The sequence below is a fragment of the Megalobrama amblycephala genome, linkage group LG19 (genome assembly GCF_018812025.1).
Source record: "Megalobrama amblycephala isolate DHTTF-2021 linkage group LG19, ASM1881202v1, whole genome shotgun sequence".
NCBI lineage: Eukaryota > Metazoa > Chordata > Actinopteri > Cypriniformes > Xenocyprididae > Megalobrama > Megalobrama amblycephala.
Genome location: NC_063062.1, coordinates 38,647,568 through 38,668,845, shown reverse-complemented (window position 1 = coordinate 38,668,845; position 21,278 = coordinate 38,647,568). Strand labels below are relative to the sequence as shown.

General features: G+C 38.1%; 1 protein-coding gene across 4 annotated transcripts in view; it reads right to left on the bottom strand.

Annotated features, from left to right (window-relative positions):
• kifc3 (kinesin family member C3) overlaps positions 1-21,278 on the bottom strand; it is a 55,393-nt gene that overhangs the window by 27,364 nt on the left and 6,751 nt on the right. The window contains exons 1-2 of one of the 4 annotated variants that reach the window (XM_048168211.1): positions 11,315-12,587; positions 82-199 (exon numbers count right to left, since the gene is read on the bottom strand). In XM_048168211.1, coding sequence (XP_048024168.1) covers positions 82-199; positions 11,315-11,614 — 418 coding nt within the window. In that variant the 5' untranslated portion in view covers positions 11,615-12,587. Of the gene's footprint in view, positions 1-81; positions 200-6,771; positions 6,947-11,314; positions 12,588-21,278 lie in introns of those variants that run through there. The other 3 variants (XM_048168212.1, XM_048168214.1, XM_048168213.1) reach the window with 3 other exon arrangements.

Below are 21,278 nucleotides of genomic sequence, written 5' to 3'. Positions count from 1 at the left end.
ACATACACTCAAACATTCAAACTATCCTCTGAAAAATGTTGCCACACCGGTTTTTAAGTCCACTCATGTGACAGTGCTTACCATCCAATGAGAGGTCTTTGTTCCAGAGTTCCTGCAGGCAGGGGGTGTGTCCGACGTCCCAGGTCTTTCGTGTGCTGTACATGACCGCAGGGCCGAGCAGACCACTCCGCTGGACTGGCTGTAAACAGACAAAATCCAATAAACACCCTAATAATGAACATTTAGGGCTTTTCACAATGCACTTAACCCTGGGTTATTGTCGTTCTAAACACTGCTTCTCAGGGCTTGACATTAACTTTTTTGCTCACCAGCCACTGTGTTAGTGATTTTCCAAAGTTACTAGCCACTCAGCATTTTCACTGGCCACAAATTTGACAGATACCATGGGGAAAAAATGCCATATAGATATTTTTAATATTATCCCATAATTTGGCAGCAGGTATATTAGGCTGCTGTCACTTTAAGACCTAACGCACAGATCCATTATACTGTTACACATGCGTTTTCTTTCTCAACTGTTTACATTCACTTAAAACATAACTGAGTGTGTTTATGTGAATACTCGCCAAGACCGGCATTTTGACATTATTTTGTGTGTATTTGACTGTTTAAGTGCAATTAACAGTGAAAAAAGAACTATTTAATACTGAGAGGTGGCTTTATGTGGCGCACTTTGGGTGTGAGCACAAACAATACGCGCAATCCCATGATGAAATTCAAGCCCTATCAACTTGCAAAACACTACCAACTTGCTATCAACTTGGCAAGTTGATAGTGCACACTATCAACTTGCAAAACCGTAAAAAAGTTCTTTATTGGCAACGTTTGATCATATGATCTTCATCAGGCATCCAGGATGCCTTCAGGATGCCTGATGAAGATCATACGATCGAAACGTTGCCAATAAAGAACTTTTTTACGGTTTTGCAAGTTGATAGTGTGCAGGGTTTTCCTTGTTTTTTTTCATAATTTGACTACACTAGTCTTCTTTCCTACGCACCTATCTATGACCTACAGGTGTGCAACGCTAATTGAACATATAATTTCACTATAAAAGTTTAACTTCTGCTTCTGAGAACCCTGGAAAAGTGAAAAGGGCCCATAGAGGTGTAACGCTGCAGAAATCTCTGCATGATGCCCACGTCTCCCTGTAGTCACGTGACCAGAACTTGTTCAAATGACCAAACTTCAGGGCCATAACCACAAATGCTGTTATGACAAATGAGATTAGAGTGCACGGGCTACAGGTCACACTGACACAAGAGGATTAGGCTCCTTGCAGACAGACAGACAACAAAAGAACCTGGCCACCCAATGACTGAACAACTGACTATTAATGGTGTCTTCTACAAACAGACCCCATCTGCTCACAAAAAAAAAACAACAACAACGATGCATTGGCAGTATTTAATAGAAAAGTTTTTGGTCACCAAGAAGTTTTTTTTTTTTTTTTTTTAAGAAATTAAAGGGTTATAATAGTTCACCCAAAAATGAAAATTCTGTCATCATTTACACCTGAATATGGGTAACCAAACATTTGATGGGCCCCACTGACTTCCATAGTATAGAAAAAATACTATGGAAGTCAATGTGGTCCATCAACTTTGGTGACCGACATTCTTCAAAATATCTTCCTTTATTAACAGAAGAAATAAATTCATACAGGTTTGGAACAACTTACCATTTTTACTGCATTTATAATTAAATAAATGCAGCCTTGGTGAGCAGAAGTGACTTCTTTCAAAAACATTAAAAACATACGCATTACAATAGGCTATTTTTACTGCCAAGATCATGAGAATGGGGGTGCTTAATTATCACTAAAAGTAGGTGAACAATGCAAAAAAAAACAGCTTTCAATTTTGTGATGAAATATAACCTAGGCATTACCCATTTCAGCACTGCAGCATGAATAAAAAAAAAGCTTTTAATAGGATAATCATGAATCTCTCCAAGTATTCAGCCTGAGCTAGTAAGTGGTCAACAGAAAACCACTCTGTCATCATAGTACAAGGGGTCATTGGCTGATTTAACTTATGTCTGGGCCTAAAAAAAAGGTCAGATGCTGAAATTTAGTGGTGACGACTGAATAGCAGCATAAGCTATCAGTCTCGATCCAACAACACACGGTAGTCATGCTGAAACTAATCCTCCTAGAACACAGAAAACCCTTCGAAGACTACATAGCTTCTATTCATGCTGCTCTCTCACTGACTTCAACACATGCACACAGTCCTGCTGTACCATGAATCCAGCTTTCCTGCAGTCCTGAAGATGCCCCGGCTGATCCCAGTCCAGCCATCCCTTGTTAATGAGAGATCCCATCCAACACAACATCTTTATCCTCTCCAGTCACAACAACATACAAACTGCTCTTAAACGCTCCACATCTTCAAAATGATGTTCATGTTGATCATATTGTTAGAAAAGAAAAGAACCTGTTTACTAACAGGTTAGTGAAGACGTCCTGTGTCTACACCTCTCTCTACATAGATAAGGCAGCTTGCCTCAAGTTCATTTTAACCATAATCCTTTAAGCTGCCAGCAAATGACCTCTTTCCACCACGATGGCAGGACAGGCATTTTTGGACTGATCCAAGTCCAATCCCTGCACTGGAAATCTTCACTTTCACCTGATATTTTGGAAAACATCTGCATAGTTCCAGCAGATTTCCTCATGCTCACACAGTGGCCAAAAACTCACACTACCTTTCAAGTTTGGGGCTGGTAAGATTTCTTTCATGTTTTTGATAGAAGTCTCTTCTGCTCACCAAGACCGCATGGTCAAAATTACAGGCAAATACTGTAATATTGTCAGTAGGGCTGGGAAAATAAATCAATGCATCACAAATCGATTCTGGATCGATTCTGTGATTTTCCGAATGCATCGTGATTCTCTCTCGAATCAATTCTAAGCTTCGTTTTTAACAGCAGATGGCAATGTGTGCTTTAGGAACAGCTGTACTCTGCTTGCTTCCAATTCCTTACACCATTTAAACCTAAAATAATCATTCATAAAGTTCAAAAAGGTTGAAGCGAATTACAAGTATGTTTGCAGTGGGCTGTTTACTTTAATCTCGTGTCATAAAAGCATTCTGAGGTGCAAGTACTTTCTCAGACTCGCACGAGCGCTCTTCTTCATGAGCATTTGAGCGTGCATTTAAAAACCAGCCAAGAGCGCCATCTGCTGTTAAAAACTAAGCTTAGAATCGATTCAACAGAGAATCGCGATGCATTCGGAAAATCTCAGAATCAATCCACGAATCAAGAAGCATTGATTTATTGTCGCAGCCCTAATTGTTAGAAATGACTACAATTTAAAATAAATGCTTTGTATTGTAATATATTTTAATATTTAATTTATTCCTGTGATGTTAAAGCTGAATTTTCAGCATCATTACTCCAGTCTTCAGCGTCACATGATCCTTCAGAAATCATTCTAATATGATGATTTGCTGCTCAAGAAAAATTTAGGCTATTAATATTGAAAACAGTTTTGCTGCTTAATATTTCTGATTCTTTGATTAACATAAAATTCAAAAGAAAAGCATTTGTAGAGTAGTGAAAAGTAGTGAAATAGTAAACAAGGTGGAGAGAACAATTGTAGCTGTGACAGGTATGCTTTATTAGTATTTTTTCGACAAGAGCTATAGCAAGCTGACAATGTTAGTAGGGTGAATGTTAATATGGTTGTCCATGAATGGGATGCTAAATATAATTTTGGCTTTAATAAGATTTTCTCAATAAATAGGCAAGAATAAACCTTGTGTCCTCAATGAGTCCGGTTCTTTCCGACAACAAAGCACTTGAATGTGAGGAGCTCATAATCATGTCTTAGGAAGCAGGACATTTCCAATAGCATATGAAGACAGCATAAACATCACTGCTAAAATGGCTCAGAAAAGTGAAGTTAGCACTGAGGAAATCTCTAGAAGCATTTGTTTTTTATTCAAACAAGTAGAAGAGCACTTTTAGCTTCCTGTCGAGTCAACCCAAAGTTAGTCCATAATCCATCTGAGAAGAAACCTAAGTGCTGAAATGTGCTTTTAGAGATAGAAAACACGTGTACTCTTAATGGTCTCTCAAATTCTGGCATAAAGAAACATGTCCCCTTTAATAAAGATGTTTTGACCACCAGAGGGAGCCGTACATGGCACACCAACATCAGACCTCATGATTCTGATGTGAGTCACTCTTTAACAATTACTGGATTCATTTCAGGGGTGTACAGACAGATGATGATCTATCATATACAAACAAACACAGCAACTAATTATCCAACAGAAGTCACAGTAAACAACAAAACACTCAATTATCCCAGAGCCTTTCCCTCTCCTTCTCTCTCTTATGCTCTATCACTGGTAAAACAACACTCAGGCCCTTCTGATGTTTCACGGTGGTCTCCTGGGAGGATCTCGCACACACTGACTGCTCTAATGAAACCACTGATCAGCTTCAGTCCCCTGATGAAACCATACACCACACATATTCATTTCATCAAGTCCTACAGATGGGCATTTCACAAGCTCTTGAGTAACACTGTTGTAAATGACTGTTTAGCTGAGGAAGAGCTAGGTTATTCCCATCACACTGACATGGTTTTCATCTCCAGCAGCATACTTACACACAGCGGAGTGTGTGAATCTCATTAGCCTACTTCTGCTTCTCTCTCTCCCCGGTGCTTCAGCTTCTATTTTAGTTCTGCTACCCACAGTCACAGAAACAAAAAAAATCATGTACACACCAACTGCTGGTCGAGACAGACTGCTCTTAAAACAGCATTCAAAACACTACACGCACCTGAATGTACTCCGAACACACAATATACAAAAAAAATAAAAAATTCAGACATTGATATTTGATAACACTATAATATTATACACTATAGTTCATTTATGTAAGTGAGGATAGCAAAATAAAGTACACTATGACATATTATACCCAAAAATTCTTCATACAGTGGACTACCAGTAAAATTGATAAAAAATTTGGAACCAAAAATTCAGACACTGTGACCTGATCATGTTTTGCTTAAGTGTTATCTGACATAATTATGATTAATTTTTAGTTGATATTATAACTAATCAAAAGTCTTTTTGATTAGTTATAATGAACAAAAATTAATAGGCTAATGTATAATGTAGGTTTACTTTAACATTTTTGCACATAATGCTTTGAAGTCTTTGAGACCCCAAATATAAAAGAATGTAAAGTCAACTGCAACAGAACAGGATAAATATTATCTTATATTTTAAATGCACAGCAGACCTTTTAAAAAGGTTCAAGCAGTTTTGGGGATTAATAAAATGCTTTAATTACTAAATTACAATTAAAATCTGAGAAGTGTGTTGATGCATAATAGGTTGGTGTGTATATATTACTAAAGTATACTTGAAGTCAGCAAAAAAAAAAAAAAAAGATTTAATTAAAATATTAAATTAAATACACATTTAAAAAACCATTTATAAATAAAATAAAAATATATAATAAATAAAATTTTTAAATAAAATTTAAAAGAATTTTAAATAAATAAAAGTTAAAATAATTTAAAAATTAAAATAAAAAATATATATATTTTTAAAAAACATTATAAATAAAATAAAACAAAAAACAAAATAAATTAAATAAAAATCATTAACATTTTTAAAAAGTATTATAAATAAAATAAAATAAAATAAAATAAAATAAATACACTGGGATAATCCCCACGTCCTTAATTAAAAAACTACATCTGATGGATCCATAAATATTTGGATTCATTTGGATTCTTTGGATTCATTTGCATTTTTATATTTTAAAATGCATAAAGTTTCTTTTTAGGAAAAGGGTGTGATGGAAATATTTTATGTCAACATGAAACATTTTCCAACATGAAACAGAAACTGTACATGTACAGAACATGTACAGAAAATGTTTCATGTTGACATAAAATATTTCCATCACAAGGGTTAGGATTTTAGTCAGTCTGTAGCATTACAGACTCACAATAGCTTTATACTAAACAATAGAAGTCTATGGTACCGTATGGCTTCATGTTGGTGTCAATGTAAATGTGTGTATCATGTTTCTGAATCAATTCAATTCGATTCATTATTGAAATATAAAACAAAAGCTCTAACTAAAGTGTCCTTTTAGTTACTGCTGACCATTTCTTTACTGTAGCCTACAGCATCAATCATTCATATCAGCCGATGCATGCATGCGCACAGACAGTCTGTCACCAGTGAGCAGATTCGTGAACCCTGTGGTCCAACAGTCTGTCGCTGTCTGTCTGATTTTCCTGTATCATTCATTCATCTGCAGTCACCCCCTGAGTATGTCTCTCCATCTGTCTGTCTGCCTCCTGTTTCTGCATTGCTTTGTCTAAATCACTGTACAAGCACAAGGACAGGGACACAACGCAAGCACATGCAACTTCTCTGCTATGAAAATCCCCATAAAAAAAACATTCATCTGAATCCAGTTATTACAGCTTCCCCATCCCCCCACGATAAGAGTAAAATCACCGCCTGCCTCTGCTCCTGTAAATCCCTCCATGGCAAACATCTGTCTGCGCTGGACACAGTGACATTAAACACCATATGCAGTGTCCAGCATCTGTGCATGCGTGTCATGACTCGTGAGAGACAATGCGTGTTAAATATTAGACAGGAAAAAACATCTTAGACAGGACAAGTGAAATATGAACAGAAAAATGGCACACGTGGTTTAAGTAAAATTTTTCTGCATCATCTCCATCTCTGAACTCACCTCTGTCCCTGCGGTCTCCTGGCGTTGCTCATGCCTTCATCATTTATAGGTTGTATCTGGAGTGCGATCACACACACTCATTTACACGCACGCTGCCGATCTCAGCTAAGCCGTCGCTCTCACTCTCTCTTTGTGTCACACACACACACACGCGCAGCTCCTCTTGCCTCACATACACTCTCGTACTGACACCAACGCCGTTTTTCCTGTCGCTGTTCCTTGGTAACGGTGGAATCCGAGCCGCATCACGCCCCCCCCGCGCTTCTGTCCTCCTTCCCCTCCTATCCCACAGTTCCCTCCTCCCTCTCTCACCCTCCCTCTCCACCGCCAGCCTGGCCACTGAAATTAATATTTTAGCATGCGAATGTAGCGTGGTGCAGCTTTTCACTACACTAACATTTGTGTCCGCCTACTGTTTTGCACACTGAAATATTTTACATTTATTTATTAAATGTGCTCATTTTCAGTGTATTTAAGATATAAAGAATTGAACACACTACCTTGGTGTGTTCTTCTGAAAAATCATGCATCAAATACAAATCACTCAACAACAACAAAAAAAATTTAAACAGACATCTTTAAGCCGGTCACAGTGGGTGAAATTGTTCACTCATTTGTGTAGTGTATTAATTAACGGGTCTCTCAGTGACTACACTGACACCATTCTTCTGCTCCCATGAGACCAAACTCTGAGGCACTGCTGGGTAACTGGGTTACAAACGCAAACATGAGCTGGTATTGAGAATGTGACAAGGTTTAGGAATATGAATAACTAGCTGATAAACACTATATAGATTGAAAGCTGTTGCTCTTTAACTGAGAACATATTGTTTTATGTCAGGTCAGCATTAAGAAAACCTTTCCAAAGAATTGTAAAAGCAATCTGTTTAAAGCATACTAAAAAAATGTTGATAGGTGTCTGTAGGAATACTGTGCTTGTTAAAAGTTTACTAATTAAGGTCTTAAAAGTTAGGGTTAGCCTTGATAACAAATCTGTGTTAGGTCATGTATTGACATAACAAGCCCTGTTAATGATAATCCAATACTGCCATTCTGATCGCTGGCTGTGTGCAAGTCAAACAACACCCTGAAACTCAATGCAAAAATGAGCACTGAGTACTTAGGGATAGTTCACCCAAAAATGAGAATTTTGTCATTATTTACTCACCCTCAAGTTGTTTCAAACCTGTATAAATTTCTTTCTTCTGCTGAACACAAATGAAGATATTTTGAAGAATTTTGGAAACTAACAGTTGATTGACTACATTGACTTCCATGGTATTTTTTTTTCTCCATACTATGGAAGTCAATGAGACCCATCAAATGTTTGGTTACCCATATTCTTCAAAATATCTTCTTTTGTGTTCCGCAGAAGAGAGAAATTCATACAGGTTTGAAACAACTTGAGGGTGAGTAAATGATGACAAAAATGTTCATTTTGGGTGAATTATCCCTTCAAAGAACTGATAGTTGAGCTACATTTGGTTTCCCAACAAAAAAGATCTCCTTAATTTTAATGATTATGACTATACTGCAAGAGCGAGGTACCAGAATACCATTACAGCCAGAAACATGCTCTGAAAAAGAATGCAAATATGCATAGGGCTGCACGATTTATCACACTTTTATTCATGATTACTTTTTTATGCGCAGCTTGTCAATGAAGTATGGCTCCAAATGCTAATCCATCTGAAAGCACTGCGAGTTTGAGTCGCTTATAACGTACATTTGAAAAAGCAACACGCGTCAAACATATTTCCAGACATGAGAAGCATTCATTAACATCTTAACATGTTTTTACTCCAAACTCACTTCATAATGACAGTTGAGCATCCTTCTGTGAGATTATGTGGCTTCTTACACAGAATAAGGCAGTCATGTGTTTATTAGTCATGTTTAATCAAAGCGTTTCAATCTTCTGTTTATTCAGCTACAGCCATATGAAGAAGTTATCTTCTTCTGCGGCAGGGCATATTTGCAGTTTCTGCGCCCTCTGGCTTTCAGATGGAGAAGCATTTACTACTGATCACAGAGCCGTACAGCTCTGACAAGCTGCGCATAAAATAATCGCAGCCTTTGCCAAATCACGTGCAGTTTAATCGTGATAAATTGTGCAGCCCTACAAATGCAGATGCTTGCCCAACATTGAAAATGTCCAGTCTTGCTGTGCTTTACACTAGCCTGACGTGGTCATACTCAATTCTAGTTTGAATATGAGTCTGATACTGCTCCATTGGGCTTTGATTATGGGGGCGTATTTCAACCGATCCAGGAAAGACCTCAATTGGATAGACCTACAACCAATCAGAGCTACAGAGTAAGTGACGTATGTTGAGCGACGCATAGTTGTCAACAGAACTCTTCTTAGCGACCATCGGGGCCAGCTGATAAATCAAACTTTTGCCGAATCCCATAGGAAGGACGGCAAAGACATCTTTCCCATCGACAAATGCCTTGATCGCGGTCCTCTGTTCCTTTTTTAAAATTAATGCGCTGCCGATATCTTCTATAACGGACGCGATGGCGGAATCTACACATCTCAGTTCTTCAACAGCCATCATTGTTGTAAACTACTTGACCTTTCACAAAGACCCGCCCCCCTTAGTTACTGTTGCTTTGTCCGACAAGCCGTGGCACTGTCACGCCACACAGAGTGGAAAATACATTGCGGAGCAAAGAGGAAACTGACAACACATCGACAGACGAGACAGAGCAGGATACTTATGATATTAAACAAAGTCCCAGCTTTCAAACTGTGTAGTTATTAAAAAAATTCAAACAATAAAAACCGTTTTGTGGCTCTTTAATGTGTTGTGACCATGATCGTGACAGATTGCTGTAGCGCCTCAGCTCAAGAGGCTCGTAAACCGATCATCTCTTCCTACTAGTCCATTTATAGCATCAAATAAACATGAATGAACATGAGAATTAATGTTGTTTCAAACGCGGAAAGACGTCAATATGCACAATTTTTCAAGTTTAACTCCACCGATGTTAATCTTCTAACTCCTGACTGCTTTGTCGGACAAAATAGCGGATGCGGCGTTCTGATTGGTTAGATCGCTTGTCAATCAAACTCCCTAAGCGCTCTTTGATGACGTGACTGATTACGTTTCTGGTGATAATCTGTCAATCATCGCCCTGACAATGTGATTGGTCCGAACAGTTTCTGTTCGGGCATAATTACTCCTCTACGGATCGAGTCCAGACCGAACTCCCCGACCTCAAAATGTTGTGGGCGGGGCTAAGTTCGGCTGGCATCCAGGCTAGCTTTACACAACAAGTGATAGTTCTTTTTAAATATATATGACATAAAACCACATGCGTTTTCCTGATATCCAGCCATAAAAACACTTGCTGAGCAAGATTCTCTTCAAACAGTTACTGTTCAAAGATGTTCAAAACTTACTGTTCAAAACTTTCCATATAGCTGCAAGTAATATAATCAATATATCGACTATATATGGACATGACCTCGATAATTTTTGGTGATGCGATATACTGCCCATTATGCTTACATATAAATAAAAGTCATCAACATTTTGCTGCTCTCTGTCATCTTATCTGCTCTCCGTGTCAGAGGCGAAAGCAGGGCTTGGGCAGCTACACAGTATGGACATTGACAGGTGAAGTGTTTTAGTGTTTTCCTGACAACTACACTGTAGACAGGCAGTTTGAAAGTAGTCGTCCAAATGCGCTCGGTTTCAAAGCTGCAATCTACTTTTCCGGTGCAAATATAACAGCGCAAATATGTGCACGCTCACAGCTAGCGTTAAGACCATTTCACACGGGACATGGCAGTCTCGACTGTCTAGTTCACTTTCACAGAGAATGTGTCTTTTGCATTCCACTGTGCTGTTTTTCCATTGTTTTCTATATAAACGTGCGCTAGACGAAGGGGAGATTTCTGCTGATCCAACAAGGGAAAGCAAAAACATTGAGGGAAGGGAACAACACTAGATTGAGTGCATTACGTATGAATTAAATTACAGTTAAAGAGGACAGGGAGCTCTCTGATTAACCCACTGCTTACATAACCACTCAGGATTTTATCTGCTAAAACAGTCCATCAGACAGCAAAGAACATTAGAAACGGGACAGCATGATAATGATTATTCCAGGTACACGAAAATCTCCATGTACACTCTGTAAAAAGAACATACTGATATTTACAAGTCTTCCACATTCTGAATTAGTCTAGAAACAACTGATCGCACAAAACTACTGAAAACAATTGGATGAGACATTTTGAAACGCGTCCAGTTGGCTAAAATAGCTCGACTAGACATTCTGCAATGACACCAGCAATGGAGGAAATTCACACACACCAAATCAATAATACAACACTCATAAATAATGAGAAGAAATCAATTAATAAATAATTGCATTTTGGATCAAATGGAGGTTTTGCAGTAGCTGGCAGACAGTAGCTCCTGAACGGGTCAGTCAAAAACAACAATAACCTTAAATAAACTTCATTGAATGGTGATCTTTTTCATGTATCAGCAAAGTAAACCGTGCCGATCTCCATTTTCAATCTCACCTGTGCTCTCTTCCTTCTCTCATGCACGTTATCCAGGTGAAAAGATCTTCTTTTACTTGCTCTGCTGGGTCCATCCAGGCATCTTTCAAAGTCAAGCTGTCTAGGGACTCTTGAGATTTCTAGTGCTCCAGAACTTCCAGGCAAGGGGTGCTTGTTCCTCTTCTTGCGTCCCAGTTTGGCTACATCCTGACCGTGCTGCTCAGGGCCCTCAATTGCTTTGGGTTCAGAGGGTTCCTGGACCTTGGGTCTCTTAAACAGGCTGTGGAGAGACAGCAACACCAGGGTGCACAGCACATACATGGTGGTGCTGACTAATAGAGTCACGAATGGGTCCACAAACACGTTCAGTCAGAGACAGAGATGAAGTAACCATTAAAAGACATCCCGGCTGATCTTGTTTCAGGGTCAGTGCGAGCACAGAACACAATCTTCTGGTTGAAGTTACAGTCGTGATATCAGCTCTACAACACTTTACATCTGTAATGGTGAGCTTTTCTGTCAAATCCAAACAATTGTCTAAAGTTTGGAATAAAGTTCCCCTAAAAATAGTTGATTTTTTGCTTCTTTTCTCGCCAGTTCTTCGTTGTATTCACATGGAAAACGCATTCTACATGGTAAGACTGTTCAGTATGTGTTATTCCAATGCCTTGGAGCTTCTTCTAATGCTCATTTAGGCTGATAATCTGTCCGTGATCTGATCAGCAAATGAGATGGCCTCTCACATCTCCCAATCTCACTAGAGAGAGGATGAGGGAGGGCCGACTAATGCACACCTGCTTTTAAACCCCACAAAGCCATTTTAACCTACCTGGGCACATCTATAAAGACACACCCTGATAAACAAGCTCATGTACGCCAATGCAAACACATACACGCTTGCAGAATAATAGATTAGTAAATGGTTTGCTAATCAAGAAAGTCTGAATGTTCGGGTCCTTATCTTTCACGTCTCCATGCCTCTTCTTTGGAGAACTTCCAAAGGTAACCTTGATAACAAGTGTATTCCACAGAAATCAGATCGATTGAGTAATCACAAAATTCTTCATCCAAACAGAGTCATAATCACCACTGGCACAAGCTGATATCCAACAAATCTTCGCCTCCTCTTGCGTCACTATTGGTTTTATTGTTTTTTTACAGTTGTTGGATTGCAGGGACAAAACTCTCACAGGTCAAACCACTCCTTCTTTCATAATGCCTGGTTTTGATAGTCTTTATCCCAGCTTGTGGTCTATATGACTGGGCAAACTCCAAACGGTCACAGCCCGGCTGCTCCTGCGTTGCTGGTGAAGTCCCACACCTCTGCTGAGAGAGAAAATGCATTTCACTCTTTCTCCCTCCCTTTTCTCATAGTGTCCATCTGTCACTGTAGTACAGACAGCTAAGAGTCTCTTAGCTGATGATGTAACAACTGTGTTTGCATCTATGCAAAAAAAGGAAAATCAACTCAAAAATGTTTTAAATGCACCGCTGAGGATAAAGAAGCTGGTCCCTGATTGGTCGTTGCCATGGTGAGATGACCTAGTTGAACTGGGTCTTATAAACCTGTCCATCATGCTTCTGCTGTGAGACAATAAATAGAAAATAACTTGGAAACGGACGACCAAAAGAAAGGCTCACAGTGAGAACTGACAGTGTCAATACTGAAGGCTGAATTTTGATTTGTGGTCATAACAGATCACTGCAGTCTTGTGGTGAAACTTCAGGGAAAAAAGTTGTGTCACGTTCACTGTGTGTGTGCAGACAAACAAAAGACCTTCTGGTTCATTAACCTTTTTAGGGGCCTGCCACATACTTTAGACCAAGGACAATCAACAAGAATGCCTGTTCTAACCAAATTAACCAATACAGCCATTAGTGCTCAACAGACTAAATAGCACATTTTACAAAAAAAAAAAATTCTATATAATGTAAAACTTTACATTGAAAATCTCACTGCAGATGAATGTAGTATTTTATAAGAGCAAAAAGAACAATTTTTGATCAAACCAATTAAAGGTACAATCAGATCAGGGTTATAAAAGATAGGACTGCAATATACTTCAGTGGAAAAATAGTAATGATAAACCAAGAATATGGCACCACCAGAACCATATAAAGTTAAATGTTGACAAAGCACGAAACAGGTGACCGTGAGGCCACCTTACTTCACCAACCAACTGCAATAAAATACAACCTATATGAGGTGTTCTCCATAACACTATACTACTGTACATTAGGATTGTATCAATTCCATTTTATATATATATATTATATCTCAAACTCTTGGCGAAGGGTCAATTCAAGTAAGAAATAATACAGAAATGTAAGTAATCAAATGTAAAATAACATTGGATAGTTTTATTGTAAAAATTAAATACAGATTAATGCTTACAATTAAAGTTACATAAGTTATTCAGTCAAGAGCAGCAAGTGATTTTCTTTTTGTCTTTTGTTCTTTGGGCTGCTGTCACTTTAAGAGCTTATGCACTGATCCAATATACTGTTACACAACATGAGCTCTCTCTTAACTATTTACATTCCAAAACTGACAGCATTTATCTGAATATTAGGGGTGTAACGATACGCTCAGGTCACGATACGGTACGTATCCTGATATGGAGTTCACGATACGATACGTATCACGATATTTTGAACAAAATGAAACTGAAATTCAAACAACATTTATTCAAAAAACATTAACAAATTTCAATAATTTCCCTTGTTGTACATACAAGATCACATTTCAAGGTTTAATAAAAACCTTCTGTATTCGAATCAACATCTGAATAGGTCTGTCTGTCACTGAAAAATAATGTTAAATCTAACATGAACATGAATTATGAATATGGGCCGTTCATATTGCATCTAAAAATGCGTGGAAGGCGCGGCCGCACCGCTTCTCCTTATTTCCAAAGCGCTTGCGCTCCTGTGGCGTCGGTTGTTGCTATGCAACCATGAACTGCGCTCTCTAAGAGGATCAGGAAATTTCAGCAAAGGATAAATGATTTATAGCCCTTGCATTAGCTTTACTATGAGATATATTTATGGAGATGAGACAGCTGTACAGCTATGATTGTTCATCTCGATGCGCCTGGAAAAACGCACCGCATGCGCGTCGTGACCACGTTGCTCCCATTATGAGCGCGTCTGCCGCGTGGCTACATTTGAAATAACTGACTTGCACGTGGAAAAGACGCAATATGTGAACGGCGCCGAGGAAATTCTTAAAGCAAAGCATCGCAAGCATCTTTTGCTTTTCTGTGAGCACAGCTGTTGCACTGCGGTGAAAGAAAGTCACGACTTTTCTCACGCGACCAAGCAAGAGACTGATGCGAGAAACGTTTAAACCTGCTTGCAAGATTCGATGTGTGCGCGAAAAACTGAACTAGAGAGCTGATTGACACACCCCCTTAATATGCGGTGACAACCCGTCTCTAACTGCCACCTCCATGTTGCAGAGTAGGTCACGTCGGCAGCTCAACCAATAAGATTAGACTACCGTCATATCGTAAAAGTATCGCCATCACTCTACGATACATATCATAACATATTTGCATCGCGAAATATCGTACTGCGATAAATCTTTACACCCCTACTGAATATTCAGCAAGACGGACATTGACAATTTTTTATTTATTTTTTTAATGTATTTGACCATTTAAGCACAATAAGCCATGAAAAAGAAGTCAATTTGGTACTGGTGAGCTGTTTGAGAAGCGGCTTTATGAGAGCGCACTCATATAGATCAGTGGTGTGCGCTTTTGGTGCTGCGGTAATGACTAAAATTGTGCACAATACAAGCACTATTCAACCGGAGCGAATGAAATGAGTGAGTGAGAGGAGGCATGTGTCAATTCGCCATCGGAGAGAAGAGAGAGTGAGAACACGCAGCTGGTATCAGTGTATCGATACTGAAATATCAATATTTTTTTCAACACTAATATATATCTATATAGTTTAAAATAGGGGTGGGCGATATGGCAAAAATATTATACCACTTTTTTTTTTTCTCAGGAAAATCACGATTTTATCAAGATTCTTTCCAGTTGGTTTTATTATTTTGCAAGTGACTGAGCAGGACAGACAAACTAATTTCAAACTATTTTAAAAATGTAGCCTTAAAGGTAACAAAATATAAAAGAAAAAAAGAATGACAGACAATTTAGGCCAAAGTAGGGGAGGCGTTTTTTTATCTTTGTTATTAAAGGGTCATGAAACCCCCCCTGTTTTACCCTGGTCGTTCACACTTCTGAGTTTCAAAAAGTCTGTGAAAATGGGCGTGTAAAGCTCTGGAAAAGTGGGAGTGTAGAGGGAGGGGAAGAGGGGAGAGAACAACCAATGAAGCACAGACATACAACACACTCATTATACAGAATAATGAATATTAATATATGAGCACGGAGAGAATGACAACAAACTCCCAAGCACAAGGGAGAAATGTGAAAGAATATTTAATAGGGCTAATAATAGGCTACTTTGATTACATTTACGAGCACTGCAGTCTCAAAATCAGTCTTTTAGAATAATCGTGTCATCGCGTTCAGATAGGCTACACCACTGTATCAGTGTCCAGTTTGCACATATAATTCATTTGAAGAAGACTTGATGAAATATCTGTGCATACACCGTGCTGGTTAATGTTTGGTGGGGGAGAATGTGTGAAATAAAAACTTTAAACACGGATACTTTATTCTGTATGAGCTATGTGCCACGTGGCTAGTGTTATTAAACTCATCGCGGAGCTCCGCGCTGAAACCAAGCATATGCGCGCTCCGTGTGTATATCATAACAGTCGTATTTTTCACGTGTTCATATTCAAACTCCAGTTCTGACCGCATCGCGAGCAAAATACAAACAACACACGTGCTTACTGTGCTGAGGGAAACAGCCTACGGCTTGCGTATTTGAACGCAGCTAGAGCAGGCAGAGGAGAATGAGCCGCACTTTTGTGACATTTGAATTCTCTGCTGTAAAGCGATCTCACGTGAACATATTTCCCATTTGTGCTGGTAGATTACAGCAAAACAATCCACATGCACACAAACCTCTGCTCTGGTCGCGTAGCAGGAAAACACATTGTGTTGTAGCACTGAGGAAACAAACACCAACGATACGTCTCTGAATGACAAGAGACCGAGGCGAGAGAAGTGATACTTCCTCATGCATAATACTGCAATTATAATCGTATGCATACTACAGTGCAGTGATTGGATTGAATGAGCTTTATGTCATGAATATATATGTCGAGAATTTACGTCAGCATGTTCGAAAGTACACAGTGACGTCAGATTTTGTGACGTTGCTCCGACTCAGCTTTTCAAACAGGAAGACAGAAATCGCTCTGAAAAATGCAAAAATGACTTTTTTTCACTTATGAATAACATTAAGGAGTACCTTTAGTGTTTTCAATGATGTGCAGCCTATACATATCTGTTTACATCTCAAAAAAAGTGTTTTGGGGTTTCATGACCCTTTAAAAATAAGAACAAAGATGCACATTACAAATACAATATAATATAAAGATGAAATAAACAGTGCTTTATTATTTTTCACAGTAGGCGTTTAACAGTAATATTCAATCAAGAAATTGAATAAGTGTAAAAATAAAACAGACTTCACTGTATAAATTATATATACACTGATTATTATTAAAACTACAGTTATTCAGTGAAGAGTAGTGAGTGATTTTCTCTGTCTTTTGTTATTTGATTAACATTAATGCAGCAGGTTTATAAGGCTGCTGTCACTTTAAGGCAGAATGCACGGATCCAATACACTGGTACACATCCGATAACACTACTTCTGCGTTAACGTGATGTGAATGTATGTTGCGTTGTACAGTATGTTGGGACAGAGGCAATGACTAAAATTGTGCACCAGAACTGCAACTAATAAAATGCACTGTAGCGCGGTACTATGTTATTTCTTTAAAGTCAGATCGTGGAGTCATTTTAATTGTTCATGATCTAAAATGTCATGTCATGTTGTACTTTAACTTTCCAAGATTCCAAATGCCATTCACTGGTGTTATGCATGTTGTTATGTGATATGTGAGTTAAGCTGATAAAAAGGCAATAAACATGAAATTATATGACAGGTCAATAAACAAAGACTCCAGTGCTGCTATGACTCAGCGTAAAATAAAACAATACAAATCCAACAAAGTGGATATCAGTGTAAGGCAGTGTATAAACAAATGGGCTCAACAATGTTGTTCCAAACATGTATGAATTTCCTTCCTCCGTATTCTTTTTGAAGCTTGAAGGCTTCAGTCTCTCCATTCATTGTAATTGCGTAGAAAAGAAAGGTTGGTGCATGCTTCAGAATTTCTCCTTTTGAGTTCTAAGAAAGTAAGTCATATGGGTTTGGAACATCATGATGGTGAGTAAATGATGTCAATGTTCATACTTGGGTGAGTTATTAAAAATGCTACCAATATTATATTTACATTATGAAATATCAAACCAAGTGCTAGACCTTTCCTCAGAACTAACTTTTAATTTGTCATTTCTGCATAGACATTTAACCAACTGATGTTGTATATAGTTATCAAGATCACGCAGGTGTCCTAGCAGGTGTAGATCATCACATAAACAATGATTTTTTAAAATTATTTTCTAATGTTTCCTGAGGTACTCTTACGTTAATATGATTTTTACATCAAATAATTGTCATAATTTAGAAATAAATGGCTATTTTAGCCCTCTGATTTGACGCTCTGTTTGAAGGGGCGTGTCTGCTGTGAGACTTCAGTGTAAACACCCACTGCTGTGATTGGCTGACATCTTTGCAAATGAAATAAGTATTACATGTGGAATCCTTTCGAATACTTTTACTACATTTTTACTATTACAGCTATCGAGAAATTGTGAGAAATGTTGATTATTGCATTATATTTAGATCTATTCCTATCACGTGGAAGGTTGCAGTGATGAGCATTGAGAAGATGAGTCTGTTGATCGCGTGAATGCAGTGATCTCGTCATTGCAATGCAATTTCTGCACTCTTACCGTAACTAACAATGCAAACACGATGTAAATACAGTAAGAGATTCATTATGTAGTGTAAGAGCGTCACTATAATGGGAGTTTTAACGGCAAATGTCCAGATAAGCTCGTGCTGCATGATTGACAGCTTCAGCCATTATAAAGAGAGCATTCTTTGAAGTAAAATTACTAGGATTATTCATTATGAATTTTACTGTCATTACCAGTTTAAAAATGAAATGCATTACTTACAGTTTGTGGGGTCTTTGCTGATTCCAGAACAGTTGATTCCTGATCTTCGAACAAAAGTTTTTGGGCAAAGCCAGTATTGTAATGCAACTTGTTTTCAAAACAGTCACTGGTAAAATGTACAGTACAAACATGCAACTACTGACGTGACTACGACGTTCGTTACAAATAAACTCAATCCATTTTTCTCTGACATTGGGATCCGATCTGCAGCTTATGTTTTTCCACAGCCAGGAACTGCATAACATCTGCATGGCATCGCAATCTTGTTATTATCACAATCTTATTGTAAACAACTATGCCTACTTTAGATCCACTCGCTGCTCATTAGTGATTGGGGACAACAATGCGATGATGTAAAAGTAGGTGTTGTTGTCTTGTTTCAGAGGCAGTCTTAATCAAATGATTGTGCCCCCGTGATGTCACATGCCACCTCATATTCAAACAAAGCTTTTACAGCTTGATTATATAAATGACAAGGATGTTTTAAGTTAGGGCTGCATGATTTATCGTGATTAAACTACACAAGATTTGGCAAAGGCTGCGATTATTTTACGCACAGCTTGTCAGAGCTGTACGGCTCTGTGATCAGTAGTAAATGCATCTGAAAGCCAGAGGGTGCTCTCGCGCAGAAACTCTAAATATGCCCTGCCACAGAAGAAGATAATATGCATCACATCGCTTTACCTGAATAAACAGAAGATTGAAACGCTTTGATTGATTAAACATGACTAATAAACACATGACTGCCTTATTCTGTGTAAGAAGCCACATCATCTCACAGAAGGACGCTCAACTGTCATTATGAAGTGAATTTGGAGTAAAAACATGTTATTAAATGTCTTTTGTTGGAAAAGATGTTAATAAATGCTTCTCATGTCTGGAAAGTGCTTTCAGATGGATTAGCATTTGGAGCAATACTTCACTGACAAGCTGGGCATAAAAAAAAAAAAAGTGTAATCACAGCCTTTGCAATTTCATAATGGCACTAAGAATCGCATTTAAGTTAAATGTTATTTTTCATATCGTGATAAATTGTGCAGCACTATTTTAAGTAATGGAACTTGCAGGATGTAATGATACAAAGACCTCTTATATGCCAAGATAAATTTGATTTCTCATGTCATGACCCCTTTAACAAATATTCAACAACTAGAAAGTGTCACAACACCTCTGTCTTCATTTTGACCAATACGTATCTATTGTTTTTTTTTGTTTTTTTATCTAAAAAATTGTGTGAAATGTTTTGCTAATAAAGGTAATGCTATAAAGGTATGCTTATGCTATCTTTTTTAAAATAAATGCAATTTGGTTTAATATTTTGTAATCTAATGCAGTGAAATTACATACGCATTTTTAAGTGCAGAAAGTATACAAATACTTTTTGGTGCAACTGTAGATCTAGTTCCAAAGAAAAACACGAAAGACAAATATTTGCACAAAACTTTCAGTGGAATCTCAATGTTATCTTGATCCATCAATGAATTATAAAAAGTGTGTGTGCAGGTGCTACGTAAACACACAGGTATGCAACTTCAAGTTTAGAGGCTAAGCCGAACACGACCACCTCAGTTAAGCAGCTTAGAACAGAAAAATTACAGCAAAGTGAGCAGTGGGATTAGGAAAAGCTGACAGCTGCCACTGCTCTCATTCAAGCCCTTCACAATTAATGCAACGAGACAGTGAGTTCAGAAAGGGAAAGTCAGCAGAGACTTGTACAACCTCTCTGTGAGTCTCATCTCCACACAGCAATGAATTTAGTATTGCTGACACAAAATGGCCTCAGTGTGTGCTATTTCAGGAGGAAATTACAGACTAGCAGAAAAGGGTGGGAAACCTCAAAATTACAGGTAAATGTCCACTAATGTATGATGCAATGCCTCAACTTTTATCGTCTTGTCAGAGAAACGTTTTGAGCTCAAACATTTTCAAGGAACTGGTTTCTTCGGAGAATACTGGTCTTGGCAGCACGGGTCAGAAAAATCAGGATAAGTGTAAACCATGAAAAGTTAAACCGTGGAAACAGGTTTTACCCAACCTACTGCCAATGAGCAGTGACCTCATGAGTGAGTCAGAGTCTCCAGGCGTATACATGTGGTGAGACAGCCATGTTCTGGGTGTCTGACATCTGTTGAACACATTGCTCTTTTTTTTACAGAAGCACCCAGCAAAGTTTACTTCTGCCCAGGGACTGCCAGAGAATACCAAAAGAAAGGAAATAAATCAATGCTTCAACCAGAACAAGCTGTTAAAACTATGCATCCTAAAATAAGAATAAGAACAGCATTATTTTATGTTTTAGACCAAAGTAACTTGCACTCTTAAAGTCGACATGAAACAGAAGTTGAATTTTCATTCCTATTGTGACAAATACATCTGAGTGAAATGGCTTCTCGAACAAGAAAAAAAAAAAAAAAAAAAAAAAAAAATGTAGGGCAGGACTTGATTTTGGAATTGATTGGATGGGTGGATTGTTGTAGTTTGCTATTGGTTGCATTCATGTGAGTGACAAGCTGCTCCACGAATAAAACATTTATAATACAGTGCTTCCCACAGGTTTGAAATATACTTGCGGTGGTAGCCGGGCGAAAAATCCTCCTATTACTCACGGCACAAAAATGGTCTACTACGTGTGACAAACAAATAATGTGTGATTTTTAACAGTATTTTTATTTATTGAAATTAATTTTAATTACATAGCATATTACATTTAATTACATACTAATATTATGCAAAATTACAGCATT